This window comes from Lepisma saccharinum, unplaced genomic scaffold, assembly GCF_977018435.1.
Source record: "Lepisma saccharinum unplaced genomic scaffold, izLepSacc3.1 HAP1_SCAFFOLD_441, whole genome shotgun sequence".
NCBI classification, from domain to species: domain Eukaryota; kingdom Metazoa; phylum Arthropoda; class Insecta; order Zygentoma; family Lepismatidae; genus Lepisma; species Lepisma saccharinum.
In genome coordinates, this window is record NW_028143139.1 from 170,017 (window position 1) to 197,564 (window position 27,548).

Consider the following 27,548-nt stretch of genomic DNA (forward strand, 5'->3'; position numbering starts at 1 on the left):
TGACGAGGGTCAGTTTTCTTACTGCCTTAATGCAACTAACATGATTTCAAAAGGTATATGTGGGCAGTATGATTAATATCCTCCTAACCATTCACATTAAAAGACTTGAGACACTGTAAGATATTTACATTCACTTGATGTAAAAAATCCTGGTCATGGTGTATTGTCGATTTCACAATATGGGATAGAAGCACAGGACAAAGCTGTATAGAAATAAATACATCTACTTTTGTTCTGTCTTTTGATTGCTACTTATGTATATTACTACTTCTTTTTTTTGGTCTTTATATAGATAGAATCAGACTTTGAACAGGCACATCCAGAAAGTGTATATGAACTTCTGACACAATGGGAAACTTTTTTCCAGAATTTAAGATCCTTAAAAAGTGGCTCAACAGATGTCAATTATATGAAACTAGTGTCGTTGTTAGATGGTGCTAATTTAAGTGATGGTAAGTTCAGAGTTTCATCATATTTCACCTGTATAATAAGAATGAAAAGAAAGAAATTAATCATTTCAAAAGCTAGGCATGAATACTTTATCAAATTCTAATTGGAGAAGGAATGGACGTATTTCATTATATACACTGTTGGTTGTTATTAATCTTAAAATTTTTAAAGAAAATATAAGTGAAAACGAAACGGATTAAAAGTTGTTGGAAGTGTTTTTGATTTTCTTGCAATATACACCATTACAATTTACTCATTTACACCGATGTACTTGTCTTGCAAGATTGCCTCTTTAAAAGAACCCTTGACTTTACTTAATGTAGTATGGCATAAAGATAAATGTGCTCTTATTCACGATAGGTTAAATTTTTCGATGGCGCAGTGGTAGCGCCATCGCCTTGTAATCAAGAGGTCCCGGGTTCGATACCCGGTGGAACCATACAGTGGTTCGGATCCCACTTTAAACTGTAGGTCCAGTCCCGATTAGCTTTCTGTACATAAAGTGGACTTAAACACCAACTCAACTCAACGTTCAATTTTTAATTAAACTATAACATGTCACCATTGCTTTTGAAGAGATAGTGTTTAGTTCTTCATAAATCATATACCATATTTCTAGAAAGTGCTCAGGAGTCAGAAGTTTAGTGGACTGCTGTTTATCCATAATTATATAAATATTTCAAATAGAAGCATGCAGGTTATATTATTCAATTAATTCAGTAACATATTCTGCCTGCATGCTTCCAGTAGGTCTAGATAATATTAAGTATTTTTGTTAATGGATAATATTTTCCTTTGAAACATTTTCAAATTTTGCATTGAGAAAATGTTGATGATGTGTAATCAATTACCTAAGTACCCTATTGGAACTATAATTTCAGATTCAAAGCATACAGTGCAAATCATGTTGCTTCCTTATATGCAACCACCTCCAGGGAGAATCAGGAGTGTGAGAAAGCAATGGAAACCATCCATCCTGGAAAGCCAGGAAGGAATTATATGTCATGCAAAGGTATTTTTGTTCACAATTCTTTCCATATAGATAATGTAGTCTCAGTTAGGGGTATTGGTGTAAAGAACTCATAGCATTGGAGTAGACAGCCATATAGTAGCTTGATAACTACATGGCCTCTGCTTGGCTGACTCACTACTCAAGTTGGTGTTCCAGGTTCAAATTTTAATATAATGCTTGACAATTAGCAGATCTCCCACGTAACTGATGCAAGCCAAGTGGGAGGCAAACATTTTTGGTGTTGATTCAGCATTGTGATGTCAATAGGAAATCTACATCGTAAGAAATAGAGCTCTGATTTTAAAAAAGACAGATAACAGAGGGAGTGAGATTCGATGCAATGGGCTGCTGTTTCACAGAGTTGGAAGCTCGGAATGTGTACTTAGTGTGAAAATTAATTTTCACGTGAATGGTATCTTATATCATTACCAGTCACAATAATACGTAAGATAAATAACCACATATTTTTTGCATTCCTTTTAACAATTAAACACACACACAGACACATATACAGAAGGAAGAGAGAGACAGAGAGGAAGTAATCTAGTCTTCAGTGTCACACTTGTGGAATGTAGTGTTCACTTTTAGAAAATTTTAAATACGGCATCACAAATATATTCAACTTTCCATTTTATAACTTAGTATTACAGGTATTCTTATAGTTTTGAGGGGAGGGGGTGTCTCCAAGCATCACGACAAAAAAATGTTCATTTACTTGTAATAACTGTTAAGTTATGAAAAGGAAACCACAATGCAAGCAATATGTACAGCAGGATGCATAAGTATTCCCAAGCAAATGGTCCCAGAACGTGTTTATTCTCTTTTTCAGTGATTGAAACAAAATACCAAACGAGCTGCTAACAACTTCTACACCAGCATACATTCACAGCCAGTCCTTAAAAACACGTCGGATGCAAGAGAAAAATGAATGGAAATAGTCATGGGTGATTTGCCAAGGAATACTTATGCATCCCACTGTATATACAATATGTGTAAATTGATAACAGTTTGGATTAAATAAATGCTAAAAAAATGCAAATTCCATATGGTTTATTTTGAACTGGACCTACAGTGTAAAGTGGGATTTGAACCACTGTCTCTATGTTACAGAATGTTATCTTGAAAATACATTCTGCAGCAAATATTTCCTTACATGTAAGTCTTGAATGTTTTCTTTATATTTATTTCAACATGTTTGAGGGTCATAGAATTTTGTAATTCTGATTGAACTGACCAACCAACCGGCTATGTGTATTTATTGTATTTTTTCTTTCTGTATTAGATTCCTGGAGACATTAACAGACTGAAATACAACAAGGTGCAAAAAATGCAGAATATAGGCCTCACAGTGCAGCCTTACATAATTGTAGTTGGGCCATCAGTGACTGAAATTCAGAGTTGTTATGTAAATATTGACAGCACATTGTACAAGATGACTTCAGTTTTGAAGAGCTTGGATATATGTTTTAAGGCTTTTCATGTTCTCAATGCATCATATCCTCCAGAATCAGAACATATCTGGTTACTTATTCAGCTGGCAATCTATCACATAACAACAAAATGGGATTCAAAAATTCCAAGAGTGTTTGAAGCACTCAGTGCTCTCCAGTGCATTCAGTGAAGGTGCAGTTTGCTGAGAAAGAGAAACTAATTTTGATCTTAACAAATAAAAGTATTCAATATGTTGTGTAATATGTAATGAAAGTGTAATATGTAATGAAAGTGTAATATGTAGTGATAGTGTAAAATGTAGTGTAAATATGTGTAAGTGCATTATAGTTGATTCTTCCATGTAATATTCTTGCACATCAATATGTTTACTTGCTATAGGTGCAAAAAAACTTTGGGTACTCCTAAATTGCTTCTTTGGCACATAAGTTACAAGCATTCTGGCACTTATTTGACTGCCTATCATTGTGCTGAAGGAACTTGTCAAAGAAGTTTCCAAAATGCATACACGTTTCGGAGACATCTAGAAATTAAACATTGTAGAAATAATGTTGCAGTTACTTATACTATGCCACAGATATCTGGGACAGTGTGTCAAGAATTTCCTGCAGCTAACAGTGGTCCTAAAAGTACAAGCACCAATGTAAATTGACTGAAGTCTGTACCTATTAACAGGTTTGTAAATTCATTGCATGCTTCTGCTGTATCGTTTATTGCTAAACTATACAGTAATTCCAGCTACACAAGAAACCAAGTTCAGGAAACAATAGAATATTGTACAGATCTTTTACGCTACGGGTTACTTGACTTTCTGACTTGTAAAATTGAGCCTCTTCTGGTTGATAAATCAAATGAGACAACGGAAGATATGAGATGTTTATTGCAATCTGTGATGGATCCTTTTGATAAATTACATACAGAACATCTCAGGTTCAAATATTTTACAGAATCAAAATTTCTCATTAAACCTAGCCTGTTTAAATTCGGTGAATCTATCTGTAACAAAAGAAAATGTGGCCAAGTAGTTTTGGATATTGAGCATCACTATGGACAGTTCATTTCCATGAGTAAAGTGTTAAAAATCTTCTTGGAATTACCAGGGGTCTTAGACGATCTATTTAGAAATATGTATACCCTCTCAGATTGCGAGGAACCTATAACACATTACATACAAGGTCAATTCTGGAGGCAGAGGGAGAAACAATATGAATATGAAATTCCATTGTTTTTATATTTTGATGATTTTGAAGTAGATAACCCATTGAGCGGTCACGCTGGTAAAAATAAGTTAGGCGCAGTGTATTATATAGTGGGTGGATTATCTGCAGAGTATTTGTCAACATTAGAAAATATTTTCTTGGCTTTGCTGTTTCACAGTGCAGATAGGAGTACTTTTGGCAATGAGTCTGTATTCAAGGAGCTAAGAAAAGAGCTTGTGTCATTGGAAATTCATGGGTTAACAGTTAATCACAATGGATTAGAAAAGCAGTTGCATTTTAAGGTAAGTTTGATACTAGGAGATAATCTTGGCATGAATTCTATTTTTGGGTTGTAAGCGTCACACTGTAAATTGTTCGCGACAACCATTCAAAATGCACAGCTCTTCATGGATGTATCCGATTAAAATAATGTGCAATGGTATGCGAACTTCTCTCCATAGACGTCACTTTGATCTCGATGCATTACCGAAGCGCTAAACAAATTTTAAGGCATTTTTCTAACACCTCGAAAAGGAGCAAATTGGTACAAGAATTCAGTCATATCTTTTTACTGGTTAAAGATACGTCGAAAAAACCTTCACCATTGCATTTCTCGTGAAATTATAGCCCATTTTGATATGTCGCACGACCCCCTTCCCATTTAAAATTCTGAAGTTGAATTCAAGATGGCGGACATCAAGATGGCCGCCGACCGTGTGGGTGGCGTCAATGTGGTTCCCCCTTGGCCTCATAACGATTGGTCATCACCATTTCCATGTTGCGCGCTGCAGTGGCCTTGTACCGGGGGTGTTAAGTGACTTATTTAGCCACCCTGTATAATCAGGTACTTACATTATATATTTATATTATATATACCTGATATATATTTAATCAGGTATTTGTATTACCTACATAAATAAATCCTTTATTTTTAAAGAAGCCAACCAATTTCTTTACCAACTGGATTTATTTAGGACAAAATTGTTGGTGGGGGAAATTCCCCCCCTGTCCTCCCGGGGATTTCATACTTTTAATAATCATAATTCCAACAAAAGATCCTTTACTGCCAACAAATTGATGTGGTTGATGGTACCAAACATTTTGCTCAGAGAACTACATCCAATTAGATACAACAAACAGAAGATTTGGTTGGATGAACAAATTTAAGTCAATCAAATAATTTTGTACTCTGAACCTTCACGTTTTGCTCGCGTATAACAAACAAGGGATTTGGTTGCTGTAACTAGGATTTGTTCCAGCCAACCAGACTTTTTTCTCAGTGCAAGCGCCACAAATGTAACTCACCTGAGCAGATGATGTATCCCTCGCTTTGTTGCAAACTAATGAAAAAAAACTGTCAGATTTTCCTTATTGCCAGCTGAGAGGTATGTAGGACTGAGATCCTGTATCTGACCTCCAATGTATTCCGATTCTGCTATGTTTACGTTAATTACTCCGTTTTAATGCAATTCTATTTCAATGCATGCATATTTGTTGTATAAAAATGCCCACAATTCAGTAAATCAATTCATACTCCTCCCACAGAAAGTACATACCTTGGCGATATGTAGGATATGTGCCACAGAATCTCACACAGATAACTTTCTGATAATTCAACACCAGTCTCAATACGTGAAACTGTGTGCGAGAAAGCTGTAAAATGGCATTTAACAAATGTATGGGTTTCGTCCACCTTAAATCCTAATTTATGTTAGCACCTGGATGGAACGTTTTGTATTTTGACAGCCCAATCATTGCTCCGCATGAAACTAATGATTTTAAGGCTCTGCTTTAAAGTAGGAATTTCAATTTTTGTTTCCATTTTAAGAATTCTGGCCCACTGTGCATTGTGTTAGACATGGGGATGGAGCTGAATGATGAACCGATGAAAATATTGATGAGATAAAGACAATGATGCAGCTGTGAACCCAGAGTCCTAACAAGGATCATCGTAGCACGATTCGCTAAACCCTCCGCCATGAGACAAACCATAAGATGCCGTCATCATATTTATATACTCATATCATTGCCAGAATATCTAAAGATACATTTATTTTTCCTATACTAAGATATTTATGTAAACAAATGAAAGTAGAATACGTTTGAGTTTGCTTGAGTTTTGTTTTATGTCCATTTTATGCACAAAAAGGCTAATCGGTACTGGACGTACAGGTTAAAGTAGGATCAGAGCCACCATGTGACTCCACCTGGAAATAGAGGAAGATCTCTCAAAAATTATTTATCCCCATGAAGACACCCGGACATAGTATGAGGGAAATTATCGCAATCATAAGTCAAAATAGCAAAATGACAAAATTGTGATCGCAAACTATAAAATAGTTATTTAAAATCAGGATGAAATTTTGAAATTAATTTATAGTGTATTGTGTTAAATTTCTATTAATGATCTTCATTTACGCAAGTTGATACGCAATTATTTGATCAATAGCAGTAATCCATACAGAAATCGAAAAATTAATTTTATACTGTATTAATATCGAAATCACGTAACAGAGATGTACGTTTAAATACATTCCATGACTAGGGTTAGGTGAAATAAAAGCGTCAGACAAAACCTCACACAAGGAAATTAAGAATTTGAAAGAAAAAACGGAACATTATCGATAATCGTAACTGATATTATGAAGACCACTGTTTAATAAAATTGAAATAAAATATTTTTGAGACTTATTCTACAGCAAAAAAACAACAAAAAAACAGTGTGGTTATGGAGAACAATAGAATTTATGTTACTACATGCAAACTTAGTTAAATATACTCATATATTTCAAACGATTCTGCAATTTCAAACCAATCCACTGTTAATTAATTTTTCTAGCAGGGAAATACTTGTGGGGAGGAACAACAGTGCTTGTGGAAAGTGCATTAAAAATGTATTTCTCCTTTCATAAACCTGAACTCACTGTAACTTATTTCTTATTATCCTGGATATGTTACTCAAAATTTTATGAATCGTGGAAATCAAAGACCAGTGTCTTCACAATGCTTCCTTTTGAAATTCCTTCTCACCTCCTCCCTTATCCGTTGCTTGATAAAACACTCTTTTCGTCTAAATTCTGCTGCTAATTACATTCCTGGAGGCTAATTTTAGGATGAAAGAATGAGGTTGCTCAAGGTGGGAGTTTTGAATTAGGTACTTCTCCCTCCCACATTTTTTCTTTCTACCCTTTGTCATCCATAATTAATTTCACAAACAGGAATACTTTTTTCATGTTTGAATCAGATATTAATGGATAATTTAATTACTTGTAACAAAATAACTGTATCTACTTTTATAGTTTCCTAACACGGAGGAATTAATTTGAAACGAAATATAACCAACAAATATAAAATAATTTTTTGAAGGATTGCAATGAAACAGCAAAGAAATGTAGAAATAACACGAAGTAAGTAGGACTTTACAGTACAATAAGCGTAAATCGTAAATCCGTTTGAACTAAATATTTAGATTAATTTAACAAACAAATGAGTTAAATATTTTATTGATAAATTTTGAATATCATAAGTAAATTTGAGACATCCCCCTCCCTTCCCTAGAGAAATAGATTTTCAAAAGGGATTAACATGGCCTCGATAGATTGAGTAAATCATGGCTCTCTTATACAGAATTCTTATCACAAGTTATTCATACTAATTAAGATGACATTTGATAGAAGAGCAAATGCTTTCAAATGTCTGAAAAATTTAAATATACCTTATATACGTTTAGGACATAATGTAAGATGAAATTACCGTCTTCCTAAATTAAAGAGTAAAGTATCTTCTGAAGGAATTTTGTAAGCGACCCAAAAAGGTACATATCATATTTCCTTAATGTCTAAAATATGAAAACGCAATACAAATATTCATATGAAAATATTTATCAAATTAAATAACCAGACAGACTAATTTCGGAACCAAAATAAACAAAATTGAGATTGTAAGAAAAATATAATTAAAGTACATAATAAGAGGGTATATAAAATATACAGAAATGAACATGTATAAGAGCTTATTTATAATCAAGTGAAATCGCGGGAAAGGCATGAGCCAAATATTATTTCACATATATGTCAATTTTTTTTTCTTGTAATGACGGTAGAAGATGTATTAATGCATGGAACTAATACGAAATAAATATATTTGACAGTGGTTAACTATGCAGATATTAAAAAATATCAGAAGAACTGAATGCATGATATCGAAAACACAATCGTTCATTTTCTGATGAAACATGATTCTTTCTTCATCCATTAAACCGCATACAGTTTCTGGCTTCAGGTAATTGAAAACTCGGATGGAAACTTTATAGATATAACATGAAGTCTAAACTATAGCCTGATGTTTAAAACGAACAATTTGACAATTTGTACTTCACTTGTTTACAATATAAGTACACAAAGTACTACTTGAATCCAAAGTTGCATATCCACAAAACACTAATCAAATAATTACATATTAATTTCTACAAACCCAGGGCGGGCCTCAGATACTGGGCATGTCGCAGGTGGCGGATAGCGAATGGCCATCAGATATGATGGTTGACTGCGAATAAGACATAGCCAAATAAATAGTCCCAGACCGAGGCAGCAGTGCTACCAGGTTCTGGACACCCATTAAAACCCGGAAATGCTCACAGACAGCACTGTGACATGGCGAAGGAGTGCCGCCATTAAGTAAGAACAGCACCTGCTGCCTTGCAGGGAGGGAAGGAATCCCCAAAGGCTAAGGCAGGATACCCTGACAGAAAACCAAGGGGTAGGAAGGGCTCCGAAGGCAATGCAACACCAACCTGCCTTGGGGAGTAAACCTTAAATATATCCTGGTCCTCCAGGTTGGGGGTTGGGCGTAGGGTTAACTCCCCTACCCCGTCAAAAGAACTTGTTACGGATACCACAAGATTGCTTTGGAGGACATTGGATAATTTGTTGACGACCCGTTGAAAGAAAATGTTAATGAGAAAGAAAACCGATATAATGCTCGCAACCTGGAATGTACGAATATTGAAGAGACCAGGAAAGCTGAGAGAAATAAGAGAAGAAATAGAAAAGCATGGAGTGAAAGTGGTATCATTACAAAGAAACATGCTGGAAAGGACAAGGAATGATAACGTATGGAAAACATATACTGATGTATATTGATTGATATGTTGTTTTAAGTCCACTTTATGCACAGTAAGGCTAATCGGGACTGGACCTACAGTTTAAAGTTGGATCTGAACCACTTGTGCCTCCACCGGGTATCGAACCCGGAACCCCTTGATTACAAGGCGTCGACGCTACCACTGCGCCATCGGGGAGGCCCCTATACTGATGTGTAGTTGAGGAGAAACTGGTTATAATGTTACAGGGTTCCTAATCCAAAAGTCTATCAAACGAAGTATTATTAACTTTACAGGAATTAATGAAAGGATGAGCTCAGTCAGAGTTAGAGCAAAATTCTTTAATATCACAATGATTTTCAAAAGAAGCAGAGGAGGAGGAGAAAGATGATTTTTACTAAAAAAAATAATAATAAGAAATAAATCATGTACAAAGGCACGATGTAAAAATCATACTAGGGGACTTAAACGTCAAAATAGGAAGAGAAGAGATGTACAGAAGCATAATTGTGAAAGAAAGCCTGCATGAAGTAAGCAATGATAACGGAATGAGATTGACAGACTTTGCAAGCAGTTAGGAAATGGTAATTAAAAGTACTTGACTCCCCCGAAAAGACATAAAAATGAGACCTGGGTGTCTCTAGACGGCCGCACAAAAAACCAAATAGATCATATTACAATGGACAGGAGACATACCAAAGATATTATGGAGATCAGTAGTTGTAGAGGTGCTGATGGAGACACAGACCACCATCTAAAGAGAATCAAGTATAGACCGCAAATTGATGTGATAAGATCACAAAAGGAAAGTAAGAACATTACACATAATGTAGAGGAACTCAGGAGTGCCAGAGAAAGAGAGGAATACTAAGGAAAACTCAAGTAGGCACTAGAAACATAAAAGGAGGTATGGGAGAAAGGAGAACTGCAATGTATGTGGAAAGTATTAAAAACAGTAATAGGTAATGTAGCAGAGGATACATTGGGAAAGAAACAAAACAAGAAGAGAGAACAGTGGCTTGATAAATAATGCTCATTACAAACACAGGAGAGAAACGACGCAAGGAAAAGGATGATTCAAAGGAGAAGAAGTCAAGCAGTGGAAGAATATAGAGAAAATAGGAGAGAAGCAGATAAGATATGTAGAGACAATGAAATACAGTTTGATAGAAAGAGAATAGAAGAGTTAGATGAAATGACAGACAGAAATGAGATACAAAAGTTTTATAAGAGAGCAAGAGATCTGAAGAAAGGATACCAACCCAGAGCAGTTTTCTACAAGGATAAAGAAGGAAACCTCATTGCAGACAAAAGAAAAATGACGGAAAAATGACAGGAGTATTTCTGTGAATTACTTAACTTAACCAATGGGGAGGATAAAGAAGAGGGAAAAAGATGATGAAGAAGAAGACATATGTGAAGAAGAGGAAGAAGATGTAAAAAATGAAATAATGTCTCTAAAGTATAATAATGCGCCAGGAAAATATGACATAGAATCGGAGTTGCTGAAATATGGTGGAGAGAGAGTGAAGAAGGCCATATATGAAGTGATAGAAGAAGTGTGGATAAAAGAAGAAATCCCAGAGACTGGACAATAAGAATAATATGCCCGATTCATAAGAAAGGTGATAAAGCTAAGTGTGGAAACTTTCGCGGGATAACATTTCTGGATGGAACTTATAAAGTATTTGATAAAATTTTAACAACACGATTGGAAGATTGGATGGAAAGAATAATGGGAAATTACCAAGCAGGATTTAGAAAAATTCGCTCTACGATGGACCAGATATTTTTACTGCGCCAAGTGCTGGAGAAGTTCTATGAGTACAACAAAGAACTTCAACAACTATACGTAGATTTTAAACAAGCATACGATAGCCTGGAAATAAATAAGATCTGCAGTATAATGGAAGAGTTTGGAATTCGAAGGAAAATGATAAGGCTGACAAAAATGAAAATGAAAAGAACGGAATTTAAAGTCAGAGTTGAACACGAAATGAGAAACATGTTTAAAATAGAGAAAGGACTGAGACAGAGAGATTTACTTTCTACAATACTATTTAATTTAGCATTGGAAAAAGTAATCCGAAAACTGCCAATAAACCCTGGAGGAACAATATCAAATAGACTAACACAAATAATAGCATATATAGATGATGTACCTTTAATATTTATTTATTTACCAGAAAATTCCAAATACAGATTTGGCCATTTTACATTGGAATGTAATAACAATGAAAATAACAAAAAATAACAATGGGAGTAAAAATAAAGAATAATAACATAAACTAAAATACATACATATGAGATAAAGTGTATTATATGTTGTTACACAGTAGCTTTCTAAAACGTGACTGGTTTTCAAAAATATCAACTTGGTTTGGTAGAGTGTTGTATTGGCCGGATAGTCTGTGGAAGAGAGAACCCTGTATTAAGCTTAATCTGGGTTTCTGATATGTGAAAAGCTTAGTGCTTCTTGTGGTGCGAGACGGTACTCGAAAGTGAATTTCTTGAAGAAGGAGATCACTTGTTATGTTTCCATTGGTTATTTTATGGAGGAAAATATGGTCTGCAAGTATGTGTCTATCGTGAGGGGTATGGATATTAAGCATTTTCAGAAGGAAGGACTTTTGTAAATGTTTTGTGGATGGAATTTGGTGGCGAAGAATGGCCAGGAAGAAATTTAGAACAGAATTTAAACTATCTAATTTTGAGTGACATGCCATAGACCATATCGGAGAACAGTATTTAAGTTTTGGTGAAACGAAAGATTTGTAAAGAGTGCCGAGAGCAGACAGGTTGTTTATTTCAGTAAAATAAGCACGCTATGGAAGAGAGTTTTCAAGTGTTAGATGAGTGGCAAGTGTTAACAATAAAACCAAATGTACGAAGATTGGAGATCCAGAAAGAGGCAGAAGAGAATCTTACATAAGAAAAAATGAAAAATAATATGTAAGAGTGGAAGCCTTTAAATAATTTGGGCTCAATAATAACAACAGATAACAAGACAGCTGCAGAAATATAGGAAAGGATAACAAGTGGTAATCGATGATATTTTTATTTGCAAGATATGATAAAATCTAAGAACGTTAGTAGGAACAGTAACTAACTAACTCTCTAGCCTTTTTAAAGCCGACGGTTATGTCTGCAGCAACACAGGCCTTCCATATGTCCCTATCCTGAGCAAGATCTATACTATACTATTTTCCATCCCTACCGATTTCCTTTAGATCTATCTCAACGTTGTCCCTCCATCTTCGTCTTGGCCTTCCTACAGGTCTCTTGCCATCTGGTTTCCCAACAAGAATCCTGTAAACTCCTCTTTCCTCTCCCATTCGTGCCACATGGCCTGTCCACCTAAGTCTTCTTGATTTAATTATTCTAATAATATGTGGATATGAATACAAAGTATGTAGTTCTAAATTATGTAACCTTCTCCACTCACCTGTCTCCTCATTCCTTTTAGGTCCAAATATATCCCTAAGGATCTTGTTTTCAAATACTTTCAATTTATGTTCTTCTTTCAATGTAAGGGACCAAGTTTCACACCCATATAATACCACAGGCAAAATTACTGATTTGTATATTTTAACTTTGAGTTTCTAAGATATTAAACGAGAAGACAAACTACATGAATAGAAAAGTAAAATGCATTTCCTGAATTAAGACTACTTTTATTTCCTCTATAATATCATTTTCATTTGTTAATATTACTACTAAGAATTTGAATTTATAAACTGGTTCAAATCAGTTGTTAACAATAATTAGGTTTTAATTACTACCTAACACTTGGTTTCGGCCTGTAAGCATATATCTAGTTAATTCCTAGAAAATTGAAATTCAAAAATGCTACTATAGCAGCACAAAAAGTAGGAACACAAAAATTAAAATGTATACAACAATATTAAGACCCATTGTAATGTATGGTTCAGAAAGTTGGGTGATGTCGGTGAGAGAGGAAGATTGGTTGTTAAGGTGGGAAAGGAAAATACTGAGAAGTATATTTGGAGCGGTAAGAGATAAAGAGGGATGAAGAATGAGAATAAATATGGAAGTAGAGAAATTGTTTAATATACCAGATATTGTAGTGAAGGTCAAACAGGGTAGAATGCGATGGGCTGTGCATATTCAGAGGATAGAAGAAGCACGGGTTGTTAAGAACATATTCAATGGAAAACTGGAAGGGAAAAGGAGAAGAGGTAGGCCCAGAAAAAGATGGATAGAGGACGTGGAAGAGGACCTAAGAAGATTAGGAGTTAATGGATGGAGAAGAAAAGCAGTGGATCGAGATGAATGGAGAGAGGTAGTCAGTTTGGCCAATGATCTAATGAATTGTAGCGCCGACCAGTAAGTAAGTAAGTAATTTCTTCAAAACATTTCGAAACAGGATAAGCTATTCGATCATAAATGGTCGTGTATATCTGCAACTTATTAGATCAACAGCCCAATTTGTGCTTGGTAACTTAGAGGTTGTAAGATTCAAACCAGCTTTAGTAAGAATTTCAAATCATAAATTTCATTTTGTAGAAATGAGATAAGACTTATTCTGTCTTCCAAAAAGAAATTAACTAAACTAAATTAAATTGAAATATTCAGTAATACACAAAATGTAATACAAATAAAGTATTCTACAGTACGAGCTGATAAAATTTATCAAATCTCTTTGTGAGTCTGCAAACGAATCACAAATGACTTGTAGTTGTCATTCAACCATTTGATGACACTATTGGCTTCCGCATTCTCATTCAGGCTTTTAATATCTGCATATTGCAACAGTGTCATTTCATCGTTTCATATGCAAGCGGTAAACATAAAATTAGGTCTCTGGAAAACGTGACACTTTACTTCGTAGTACTTTGCACATGAAGACAATATTTTGTGTTGAGTGAGTGGTCTCTGTAGGCCCCAGTGTATATATACATCTTTGTTAAATTGTTTGAGGAGAATTTAACTCAATATGCAGGGTTCTCATTATATCCACTTAGCTTGGAATTGTTGATGTAACATATTTTGTAGGACACCCATAAAATATTGTCTTCATGTGCAAAGTACTACGTAGTAAAGTGTTACGTTTTCCTCCGAGGTGTACTATAGATGAATAACTGACTCCAGGAGAGGTGATTGTGCTGGAGGTACTTCCCGCAAATGCTGAAAGATAAAACTAGTTCAAATTTTTACCACCATATTCAAATGTTGCGCTGAAGGCGTAACAGCAACCAGTAATTTGAGTTTATATCTGTAACAGCTCAATCTGGGCTCTGTCAAAATGAATAACCATTTGGAAGCGTAAGACAATGTGATTAATGGTCGCATGAAGCATTTTCCGGGATGATGTTCACTATGTACCAGATTTCAGCGCCATATTCCCAACTAGTGGATAAAATTTGAACTATGTTTGTCGTAAGCATATGCTTTGCCCGAGGTCTCCATAGCATTTGTAACAAATTTCAGAGTTGCATCGAACGGGCTGCAGGATGCTCTGAGTAGGGCAAATTGAATTATGACCACCCGGTATGTATTAACGTAAGGGAGGGGAATGAAAATGGTGATTTAGCTAAGAATAGTTTTCAGAGAAGCAGAATATCATCCACGTGATGATCGCGTTGATGAACGTCCTTCTGTCTCCAGAAATTTCAATTCTCGTCACCTTCTGGCATGAAGTTGCTTTGATGGTATGCAAACCAGTCAGTCCAGTCACAATTCAGTTGTTTGGTTGCCTTGCTCTCAGGATTAATCACTGAAGTTTCTGTGTGACGTAAGGACATTGCAGGGACTTCTTTGTTTTGCTGTAACTTTTTTTGCAGCTAGCACCATCAAAATCTCAGTGTTCATTTTCTGCTACTCAATCATGGCAATTCAAAAGGCAAACAAGGTACAGTCATGGAAAAAAGTTCTTCCCCATAAGGCTTTAATAGGAGCAAGTAATGCAGGAGGGTAGGCAACACATATTGCACCCTTCGATGATCGGGTGATTTTGCCTGTCTTAACACCGAGAAATGTGTTCCACGCGAAGGTCAACATGACAGGAAAGCAAAGAGGGTCACGTGACTATTGGTTACGTGGAGTGTTGTGCTTCTCCACGTGCCCAGTTCTTGATCCACATTGCAGAAAAAGTAAAGCTGCATGCAATATATGAAAATAGGTTGTTTTCAACTACACGCTTAATTATGATTTTCCCAATGGTAAATCTATCAGACGTGTCTCCCGATTTAGTCGGGACAGTCCTTTACTTTGAATTCCTGTTTGTCATAGGCGTAACTTGACGGGAGCAGAAAGGGCATTTGTAACCCTCCCCAAAAAAATCAGGTTTCTTAAAGCTGCTAAAACAGGAATTAAATACTATGATTTGACGCGTCCAAAAAAGTATTATATTGAAAGATTTTTCCCAAATACGTAGATAGCAATTTAATACTTTGAAAGTGTCTCAGATTTGTTTATTGTCACAACTTAGTGTGGCACAGGTCTCCTACAAAAGTGGAATTTCGTAACAGAAATATGAACCGACTCCTTTTATTTCGTAGCCGATTTCATCTTGAAACTGAAATTAAGAATATTAGTTAACAATGTCATTGGTAAACAATAAAAAAAAGTGTTAGACCCAATTCTTTAATACCTTATCATAATCTTTATAACAAGTTCAAATTTTGTTGTAAGTCCACTTTATGCAAAAAAAGAAAAAAAAGGTAAAATTCTCACCTGTGCTTGGCGCTTCGCCATGAAGGCGTATAGGGGGTGTGGGGGTAACGCCCCACACTTTCTTGATTCGTTCGTGAGTGAGGGTGATGTGATCAGCATCACGTCCCTGACCGCCTTTACCCCCAGGGTTTCCCCCCAGGTACCCATGTCATTCGACGCTGGGTGGGCGCTGGGGCCGCTTCCAACGTTAGAAAAGTTCCCGGGCTTGAACCGGCCGGGAATCGAACCCGGGGCCTATAGCATGGTAGTCAGACGCGTTACCAACTGAGTCACCGGCATAGAGAGACTAATCTGAAGTGCATACAGTTTAAAGTGGGATCCGAACCACTATGTGCGATAACCTGGTATCGTACCCCAGACCCCTTGATTACAAGGCCTTACCACTACGCCATCAGTGAGGCGCACACAATCTTTGTATTTCGACCTTTTTAAACCTATATGTATCATATAAGAGGTTGTTTAACGTTGCTATGCCTCTATGGATTATATTTAACCAGTATTCGAGCACATAGCGTCAGGTTCCATAGAATATAAGCTTCTCTTCCATGTTTATGGTTTCCTGTCTGCAGTAGAAAAACTGGCAGGTTCCCATAGCGTTTCTTTCAATAGTCTTCCAATGGTTGCATATCATATCACTCAAATTTGATTCATTCGTTTCGAACACAATCCCCGATGGCGCAGTGGGATCGTGGGCGCCTTGTAATTAAGGGATCCCGGGTTCGATACTCGGTGGAGGAACATAGCGGTTCGGATCCCCCTTTAAACTATAGGTCCATTCACGATTAGCCTAACAGGACATAAAGTGGACTTAAGACACCAATCAACCAACCAACACAATCCCGTTATTGTCCAGATTATCGAATCCAGAACCTTCGTCGCGAATAACATAAGCAGGAAGACAACGTGAAATAACCGAACAGAAACAGAACCTAAAACCTACATCGGATAGATTGAATTAAGTCGACGATACAGCACGGGTTCTGAAATGAAAAAGAATACGAAAGTTGAAGGACCTCTATACGCACCCACTTTTCCTCCACTCAATGGGGAAGATATCCTTCTAGCTGAGAAGCCTTTACGTAGGAGTGCCCTGAGGGAACTTCAAGGCCACGACGATAAAGTGTTCTATGTGCAATGACGGGACCAAAACATACGTCAGATAGCTGTGTTCCTCCTTATTTCGTACGCCATTGATAACTGGAACACGTGACCTCGTCTTTGGTAGAGCAGAAGCCTGCTTGCTTGCCACCACACTTTAGTTCAGTCACCTTCGCCCGTAGTCAGCAAGAGTGAATGACTCACCATATACTTGTTGTCTGTGAGGCTACACAAGAATAGATATTTCGTTAGTGGCTGTAAGTATTGTTTCATCTGCAGTTATATCAGTTAACATTTCAATAGTTTCCTTCCTGATGGTTACGTTAGTGATAAACATGTAAATTAGTTCTCGAGAGTGAACGTTTTATCTATTTGAACGGGGGATTTTTATACAGCCTGCATGTATTATTTTTTCCTGAAACAAGAAGAAATTCGAAGACGCAAAAAGAGTTGTATAAGAGTAGTTAACAAAAGGAAAAAAGAAGAAGAAAACGAAAATGTAAATGCTGAAATAAATTATGGTAGAGATCGAGTGAATAACATTTTGTCATGGGGCCTCCTCGATGGCGTAGTGATAACGTCGTCGCCTTGTAATCAGTGGATCCCGGGTTTGATACACGGTGGATGCACATAGTGGTTAGTATCCCACTTTAAACTGAAGGTCGAGTTCAGATTAGCATATCTGTGCACCAAACCAAAACTAAGAAAGAAATTGTCACAGTGTAAGAAAATTTCATGTTCAACCAGATACGAAACAAAAGGGAATAATATATTGCAGGTTGGAGTTCACATCTGTAGCATCTAACCAGCACAATTATGAATCGCAACATATCGTATCAGATCCATTTTTATTATACATGTATGATAATATAAGAGAAGTAGAGGAAAGAGAAAACCAAGCGAAACACGGACGCCTTCTCCAGAATTTCAAATCTCGTTACATAAGGTTCTGGGTTGGAGTCCCGAACAGGCATGACTTTCTTGTTCTTGCCCTTTTATCTGCTTCATTTCATCATAATTCATCGTTATGGTTTACCTGCAGGGGAAGAATAATGACAATAATTGCCAATACAAAGCCAATGACAAACAGAACAACTCGATTACGGAGGTGCCAAGAAGAAACGAGACTTGACAGTTTCTCCGTCTCTCGGTTTGTCGAATTGAAAATTGCTCTCCCGTTCTCGGTCTCGATTAGTTAAATATAGAAATTGAAAATGTATGTGAATGAATATACATGTATTTTATATATTCCGGTTTTGTAGGAGATTTCGTGAGAGATGAAATAAGTACTCTTCCATCGTATTTATTAGGGCCTCCCAGATGGCGCAGTTGTAGCGTCGTCGCCTTGTAATCAAGGGGTCCCGGGTTCGATACCTGGTGGAGGCACAAGTGGTTCGGATCCCACTTGAAACTGTAGGTCCAGTCCCGATTAGCCTTACTGAGCATAAAGTGGACTTAAAAAACACCAACTCAACAACCATCGTATTTATTTTATAATTTTTATTCCCTGTTCGATGATCGCGACGATAAGGACGAGTGACCATTACATGAAATTGATGACGAAATAGTCAAACACCCCCGACAAGGACGGTACTCAAACCCTGGAACTTTGGCGACGATATCGAATGTCAATCACTTAATGAGCTTGACCACCGGGCCTGCTTAATGTTGTTTCTGTCAGGTAATTCGTAATAATATCCCACATTCACTATCATTTGCTTCATAATTTATCTTATTGTTGTGATTAACCTGAATTCAAAGAATTAGTTGAAAGGCAAAAATGCAAGATTGAATGTCTCTGATGTTACTTCGTGCCGAATAATATGACGTGGTATTATGATATGAATTTATTAATCATATAATATGCCTATTCATTCCATTGATTGATCCCAATTGAGCACACAAAATATGGTATAATGTCCACTCCATGGAGGAGTGGTTAGCATAGCGCGCTACGATGCCATGGGTCCCTGGTTAGAATCTCGACTTGGGCGTGGCTGTCCTTGGTAAGTGTCCCTTCATCAATTTCATCATAGCATCACTCATCTTCATCGTCTCTATTTGCCAAAAGTGAAAGAATAGCAAATCTAAATAACAAACATCCAATCAAATCGAACATCTCTACCGATTTAATTCTATACGGTACCGAATTCCCACTTTATTACTGCATCTTAAGTCATTTTACAGCATCTCAATTGTTTTTCGATTCGAAAACATTTGGAATGTTGTTTTGTGCAGTTGATTGTGCATTGTTTCGTTGTTTGGATTGTTTAATTAACGTCGCATTAATTAGTTTTAGACCAATCGTGACGGGGGAAGCAAGAGCACAAAGAAAGCGAAAAAGACAAGGAAGAGACCACGGCTTTCTTTAAAGGTAGCATCCCGTGAATACAACTCAAGTGACTGCAGAATATTATGAATAAAATTTATTTCGCTTTTTCCTTTTATTTCTGTTTCAGTTATTTTACTTCGCTTTTCTTCTACCACTCGCGTTACTCGTGTCGGTGAGGAAGAATTATAAACTCGTGAAATGGACGATGGTACAAAAAAATATATGCCTCTCCCACGGTTAGAAACTGTCAGTACAAAATATTGTCTTATTTTTAAAATTTACGGGCAAATATGGTTTGTCACGTAGCAATTTTCGCTTATCTCTTTCTCAAGGGGTTCCATTGCCTCTCTGATGTCGTAGTGGTAACGTCTTCGCCATGCAATGAAAGGCTTCCGAATTCAATACCAAATAGAGAGGCATTTGGTTCGGATCCCATTTTAATCTGTAGGTCCAGTGCATGAACTGGACTTAAACAATTAACGTGTGGCATGTGGTCTGTGATGAGAACCATCATTTCAGCGAACCTTCTTGACAATGGCTCTAATATCACTTGAAAGAATAGTATTTCCTTACGAGTAGCTCTTGTCAAGAAACCAGTTCCTGAAATTTTCTTCTGGAGGCATCGTAGCACCCAGCTGTTTGTTGTGGCTGGGGCACGAGTCATGTGACTCATGCTATCAAAGCTCAATCCTTCCCGAGAACTCAGAATCACCAGGCAAATTTAAGCGAATATTTTGTTATTTGGGTTGCATAAACAACAGGCTTTAAAACGTTACGAAATTCTACGTCCCGTGGCCCAGGTATTTTTTTCTAAGACTGTACATATGATTTATATCAGTCAAAAGATAAATTCTACAAATTAAAATACATTTTTATCTACTTTCCCATAACCAGTATGAATACAGTACAACCTTTCAAATCAACAGAGGCCTTTTGTGAATACACTTGTTGTCAATACAAGAGCAAAGATCATCTACACTATTTGACTAATTGAAACTGAGTTTTCGGTTTAAGTTTGTAATGAAGCATTTATATCGTCTCTGCTCTCCATTCCACTCATGTAGTTGTTTCTAAGAATTAAACCAGGTTCGTTCCTTTCCAAGGAAATTCGTAGGATCTTTTTCCATTGGATGCAAACAATGCATTTCTTTTCCATAATAATGTATACCCTTCAAACATCACTCATTCAGTTTGAAGTCATGTTCCTGCAATATCCCTCTAATAATTAACAAATTAGTGTGACTGAAATGAAATAATATTTGATATAATATTGTATAATTTTTGGTTGACTTTCGTATTTCAGGGGTCTGGGCCCCTTTTACCCCCATGTTTCTTTCAGTGATCTTCGTTATTGGTACCATTTATTGAGGTCCATATTTTTTTTTAACAACATAATTCATGCATATAATTTTCCTTATTTACGTTAATCTATATTTACATTTTTATTGATAGGTGTTTTAATTCCACTTAATGCACAGTCAGGCTAAGTATTGACATTTTGAAAATATGCTCCACACCGTTTGTACAGTAAACACAGTTCATCAGGATAAATTGGAGGTTATCGTTATGGCGTCGTAAGCCGGTAGAAATGAAGCAATAAGCAATATCCAGGCGTATGAGAGAACAACGGCTTTCCCGCCCACTGCTAAATGTATTAAGCAACCGCTTCAAAGCCAGGTTTTATTCCGTGGTGCGGATAAAATCGTAATTTACATGGGCGGTTTACCACCAATCATTGCTCAATGACCATACTTGCCATCGACAAAGCACTTAATGCCCCAAAATGGGTTGGCTGTTTTGTTCTGCTCAACTGATCAAGCGGAGACGCCATCGTTTCAAAACTGCTAGCGTTATGAACCTTTCAAGCCAATCGTAACGCAAGAATGGACAGTACCAGAGAGCGCTTTGGAAAGACCATACACAGGCGGGGAGTTATGACCCTATCATCAATGTAAATATAGTTTCTATTCTTTTGCCAACGTCAGGAAAAAGAGAATAATACGAGATCAACAGTGTAAAAAGGGTAATGTTCCACCGCAGGGTAGTAAAGATTACGATGTAGATTCCTTGCCTTATCTAGGTACTTTATGCTACAATTTCTTTCGAATTCAATTTCATGCGTCACAATTTCAATGATCAAGCATCCAATTAATCATAACTTCTGCCACGATTATTTTGTATTATAATAACATATTATTTTTTATTTCTATATACTGCCACAAATGACCAGTTCTGATTCAGGGAATAGTCACTAGATATTCCGCAGTTAAGATATTTGCTCTGAAGGTGTTTTCTGGAAATCTACTCGAATTTAGTAATAGCACAGAATGGAGGTAACGACGGAAAACTACAATATACTTCTTTACGTATTATAAATTTGTGAAAGTGTATTTTTCTACACATCTACGTACATATTTTACATATTTTGGATATATAAAATCTCTTACCTTAATCATAATCGTACCGGAAACTAAAATTTTGCAAGGATAAATGCTAAAGATCTAAACACTAATAACGTCCATACTATTCGATATTTACACGAAATTCCAATACTACCAGTAGCAATAGCAATGCCTCGGTCATTCACACATGAGAATATGTTCTTCAATTTAAGATACTAATCAGTGAACCGATCTGTCGGTCCGATTATAATGAATTGTAAACAATTGGTATTTGACAAAGTACTGGAGCCCCAAAATAAAAATTTTGTGGGCTGCTACACCTACAAAATAATCTCATCACAAATCAATTCGTTCGATCCGCTTGTATTGTTGCGAGAGATAATAGTTTACATCCCAGAGTGTAGGAAATTTGATTGATCTCATATTTTCAAAAGTTGAAACTTGACATATCCATTAGCCCTTACATCTCTCTATGTCAGTAAACAAAATGGAACGTGAGTAGATTAATTTTGGATATTGCCAAATCTTTTTAAACTCTTTAAGGTTTAAAAATGAAATTCAGTGAGTTTCTATAAAAAGTAATTTTTTTATTGATATTTTCAGATGTTCCTTCCATTTGACATCTTTAGTTGACTTCAAATACAGCGGATACCTATAAACTATTCTAAACCTACGATAGATCCAAGGCTAATATTTAGTGGTCTAAATTGTGTGACAAGAGTACGTCCGTTTGTCTCTGAGAGCCAGGTAATCAAAGTTAAGTTCTCAAAAGCAACTAAAGCTACAAACATGATTGGAGGAAACAAAATATCCATGACATAAGAAATGAATTCCTAATATATATATATCGCCTGCCTGTTTGAGGCATCACACAGAAAGGTACTTTAACATAGCGATAGAGCTGACTTGATTTGATTTGGTTTATTTTACTTTGCATTTATGCCACTTTTGGATAATTGCGAAGATGAGGATGAGTGATGATATGATGAAATTCATGAAAGAACACTCACAAAGAACACCCATGCACAGGTTAGGAATTAAACGGGATTCCTGTCGTAGCAGAGCGCTGTGCTAACCATTCCGCCACGGACAGATATACCTGTAATAAACTGTACTCTATCCACACTTACTAATCAGAAATTTTTAATTCGAGATTTCATTCCCTACAGATATAAAGAGAGTTTTATCAAATGTCTGTAGGGAATGACATATCGAATTTCTAATTTCTTATTAGTACGTGGGGATCTTATTGTAATATCACAGCAAACGCAGTAGTAACTTCTTTATTGTCATTTTAGTATATTTAATGAGGCCTCCCAGATGGCGCAGTGGTACCTTCGTCAGCTTGTAATCAAGCGGTCCCGGGTTCGATATCTGGTGAAGGCACATGCGACTCGGATCCCACATTAAACTGTAGGTCCAGTCCCTATTAGCCTTACTGTGCATAAAGTGGACCTAAAACATCAAATCAAATCGTATACTTAATGTAAGCTTTCATTGTAACAGAAAACATCATGTTTTTAAAGTAACAACAATGAATCATAATGATAATAATATGATATATATAATAAATAGGTAATAAAAATAATAATAATAATACAAGACTTTTAGGTCATAGACAAATCACCACCACATTTTAAAATTAGTTTTCATCGTAACATAAGTTTTTAAATTTTTATTTCACAAGCTGTGTGGGATACAATTACGTCTCAATATTATAACTTATCTTCATTAACCAATTAGTCAATTAGTGTAACATCTATAACTAATTACTTGGTCATATGGCAATGTCCTAATTAGCAAACATGGAGTACATCGTAGTCACACAGTAATCTTCAATTGGTTGAATTTGGTCGGGATTCTCTTCTTCATAAATTCAAATAAAATGTCCTCGATTCCTCATTTAATTTAGGCAGTGGAGTTAATATCTCGAATCATGCATTTGGCCAACTCTTAACGGTCTGTGCTGTTTCAAAATTTGTTTGCAAGTTTATATCCTCGATAGTTGGTGCATGTGTAACAGTACCTTGTCTATCACGGTTTAAGACAGGATAATAAAAACAATACGAAATATTTTTTTCTGTGGAGAAATAGTCGAGTAAAAAACTCCATGAAACATGCAGAGAAAGTTACGAGACAAGACTTTAAAAACTTTTGCATTTAATTTCCTGCAAGAGAAGTAGATGCTTTCCCGAGCTCCGTGATGGCTTTATGCGAGTAGACAGATGTTTCTGACACGGAATGTTTTCGTGACTGAAATGATTTCAAGTTAATGAACAAAACATGACCGTCTTTCCAGAAGCTATTGACTGTCGCGTTCTTGAAGCGTGGCCATTCGAAGCACCTGAGGAATGAAGGCATCTGTTTAATTAGAACGACGCAATTAAGGAAAGTTCCATAATTAACTGATAGGAATTATTGTTCTCCTAGAACTTTGAACATTAAAGGAACGATACGTCATTTTGTTGCCATCAATAATTTCATCATTACGCCTATTATATGTAATCTTTATTTTCTTGCAATTGTCGTACACAAGATCAGGACCGCCACATTCGGCCAACTATAGTTTTTATGTAGCCCGCATTAGTACTTATAAAACCTTAACTTTCCTTTCATTGTTAGTACTGTGCAATACTAGCAATGACGTAATTTGTTACGCCCTTGTACATTTAAACATTCAGATAAATGTATAATACTAAACTGTTAATTGGGAATTTTCATATGCAGGAATTTTCATGTCTGATGACGTCATAATTAAAGTTTAAATATCCTAATGAACCTGTAAGTAATTCACTAATGGAATCTGTTAACAATAATTATGCTCCTATACATAAATTTGTTAGATCTCTTGTATTATAATATTTTTAATGTATTATCTTGAAGGATATACCATTGTGATGAAATAATAAGGGTACAAGTGTAAACCCGGGATATATTAGATGTTAAAACGGGCTCAAATATGGCGACTCTTCTGGCATCCGCACATATCGCACTCTAATCACATTGCACTCGCCGATGGCGTAGTGGTAGGGTAGCGGCATCGACTTGTAATACCGTGATTCGGTTCCCATTTTAAACTAAACGTTCAGTCCCCATTAGCCTTACTGTGCATAAAGTGGACTTAAAAAAGCAACTTAATCAATCTAGTTACATTGTAAATGAATGTAGTTACATTGTAAATAGGTACGGAAGAAAATAAACTGTAGGACCTCTGTGTTGGAGATTTCTTCTGCCTTACTCTGAAGGCTATCTAGGGGCTTTATTCTCGAGATAGAAGGAGCTTCAAGGATGTAAGTGATTACTCAGCGGGGAACGTAACAAATTAGGCCCTCTATACACACTTGCAGTAGATGTACATAAACTACACCAGTTTATCTAATATACGTATATTTAATAGAAATATATAACTCAACTAAGCTAATCGAATAATTTGAATTATGTAACTTCATCCCGAATTAAATTTACCGTGAATGTTATTGGTTTACAACCGAAGCACACAGCTGATTGGGTAACCATAAGTGTATGCAAAAGATTTAATGCCTTCAGGCACTGCACGTTTCCCTGTAGACCCAAAGCGTACAAGTAGATATTGCATTACACCAGAAATGAACAATAAACGTTGACTGAACATAATGAACACCGTGTATGTTTTGTAAAGAAATCTCTATAATAAAAAAAATCCAAATGTGTGCATTAAGTTCGGTAATAGCGTGACATTTTACACATGATAAAAAAATATTTATCGTGTCTTCATCATAATGTACGATATAAATTCATTACATTGTCTGGGTGTGTGTGTGTCGATCATTTCCACTGCATTCATGTTGAATTGCTTAAGGGTTTATCCATAAATTATCGGGAAATATTTGTCCATTTCCTGCGTGGTTTAGTACAGAGAACGCGCACCTATGATTCCAGAGGATAAGAAATACTATTTTCCTAGAGTGGTAGATGTGCGTTTGTTTCTTTCATGAGCACGAAACAAAACTATGATGTATTATTTGGAAACGGACCTACAATTCATATTTGCCCTCAGCACTTGTATTGCCTTTGTCATATTTCCACGGTGGTAATATCTTTTTCTGCATTCACGGTAAACAATGCAGCAGCATACACTCTATTATAAAGGAAGGAACCAAACATGCTAAACAAAACAGTTGTGTGTTTTCCACGATACGCATGCCAGATCTATGCCCTGTGGATTGTTTGTCCCGCAATAAAATTTTTGTTGCAGCCAACCGTTTTGTGATTCAAGCAATACATTAAAACGCCATTCTCGTAAATGTAGTGCAGAACAATTGACTTCAGAACAATGTCCACACCTGCTGCTGAACTGAAATTTGGGACAGAGTTTCTTTAGTAATAAAGAACTCATTGTTAACATGAGCAAGAATGATGACAAAAGAGGGGAAATTGTACATCTTCCTGTCCGAAATCTTACTGTTCCTAAAAAACAAACCGATGAAAATGTAGAAACAGAAAATTGTATACAGCAGGCCATTCCACCTAACATGTAATTCACAATGGAAATTTGTCAAACTTTTTCTTACTTTCAATTTACCAATAATAACCCGCCTAAATTTTATGTCGAACAGCTGGCCCTAAAGTTATATTTTACATTCTTACCTCTAGTGCTCTTCCATGAGACTAAAGTAGAAATACATAAGTACTATGATGCAGGATACACCGCATTTAAGTCTGTACTAACGGCTTCATTACTATATGTCAAAATAGTTGAGCTAATATAGGAAAAATAAAAGAGAAATAATTTATAACCATAATTATTAACATTTCTCTTTTCTTTTCAAATTCATCGTTCTTTGCTTTCATAAACAGGATTTTCACTGCAAATTCTATGTTTTCCAATCATGTCAGCCAAGGATACATTTCATTTAATATTATCTAGGATCTAACTTCTTCTTCCACGAATACGTTTTCCCGCTAACTATTCATTCCAGTACTTTTAACAAGCAGTACATTCCCAGCCAATGTCTCAATGAGTTTCTTGTCTTTCCTTGATTACATACTATATTGTTCTTCTTTCATCAGCACATTACATTTCTTTCTTTGACTGTCCATTTCACACGGTCCATTCTCTCCATGGTCACATTTCTAAAACCTCTAGCTGCTTTTCCTCACTTTGGTGTCATACAGCTTCACTCCATACAAAACATTTCATTAGTCTATTTCTTAATTGTTTGTCCAACGGTCCACAAAACACCCTATTTTTCAAATTAAAGGCTTTTTTCTCATTGATCGTCTCACTTCTTCCTGCAGCTCGTATCACTACCTATTCGTACATCTCAGGTATCTAAACTTGTGGAATATGTAGAATATGCATTAAGGCCGTACTAAAGGCAATTTTGTGGTAATTTTTCGATAACAGATGGCAGCACCGTTTGAAATGGCAACCGAGGGCCATGTTGCACGATCTCCGCGTAATCAAGGCAGATACATACAGGTTGATCGATAAGGGTACTCGATGTGAGATGAAGCCATATTGGTTAGAGGTGAGTTAGTGGATTAAAAGAAATACTAGTAAATCAGGGAAATTGATAATAATGAGATTTTAGTTATATGTTCTTATTAGAGAAATAAGCAATATATCATCAGTGGAAGGTAGTAATAGTCGAAATATTAATATAAAATCCGTTGTTTTATATTAAGTATTTTTTTTTAATATTTAGAACGCAGAGAAGAAAATGCAATAATAAGTGTAGTTAAATATTAATATAAAATCCGTTGTATTATATTCAGTATTTATCATAATATTTAGAACGCAGAGTAGAAAATACAATTATAAGTGTAG

General features: G+C 36.0%; 1 protein-coding gene across 1 annotated transcript; it reads left to right on the forward strand.

Annotated features, from left to right (window-relative positions):
* The first annotated feature begins 345 nt into the window (after positions 1 to 345).
* On the forward strand, positions 346 to 3,368 carry LOC145982825 (uncharacterized). The gene is made up of 3 exons (XM_083116185.1): positions 346 to 452; positions 1,332 to 1,462; positions 2,745 to 3,368. The coding sequence occupies exons 1-3, from the start codon at positions 410 to 412 to the stop codon at positions 3,081 to 3,083; spliced, it is 513 nt and encodes a 170-aa protein (XP_082972311.1). The 5' UTR covers positions 346 to 409; the 3' UTR covers positions 3,084 to 3,368.
* The last annotated feature ends 24,180 nt before the right edge of the window (positions 3,369 to 27,548 follow it).

Excerpts from the sequence above, each read along its gene's own strand:
- LOC145982825 (XM_083116185.1), top strand. The coding sequence starts at position 410 with ATGAAACTAGTGTCGTTGTTAGATGGTGCTAATTTAAGTGATG. Across the intron at positions 453-1,331 it reads TGGTGCTAATTTAAGTGATG|ATTCAAAGCATACAGTGCAA; the intron begins GTAAGTTCAGAG and ends CTATAATTTCAG. Across the intron at positions 1,463-2,744 it reads GAATTATATGTCATGCAAAG|ATTCCTGGAGACATTAACAG; the intron begins GTATTTTTGTTC and ends TTTCTGTATTAG.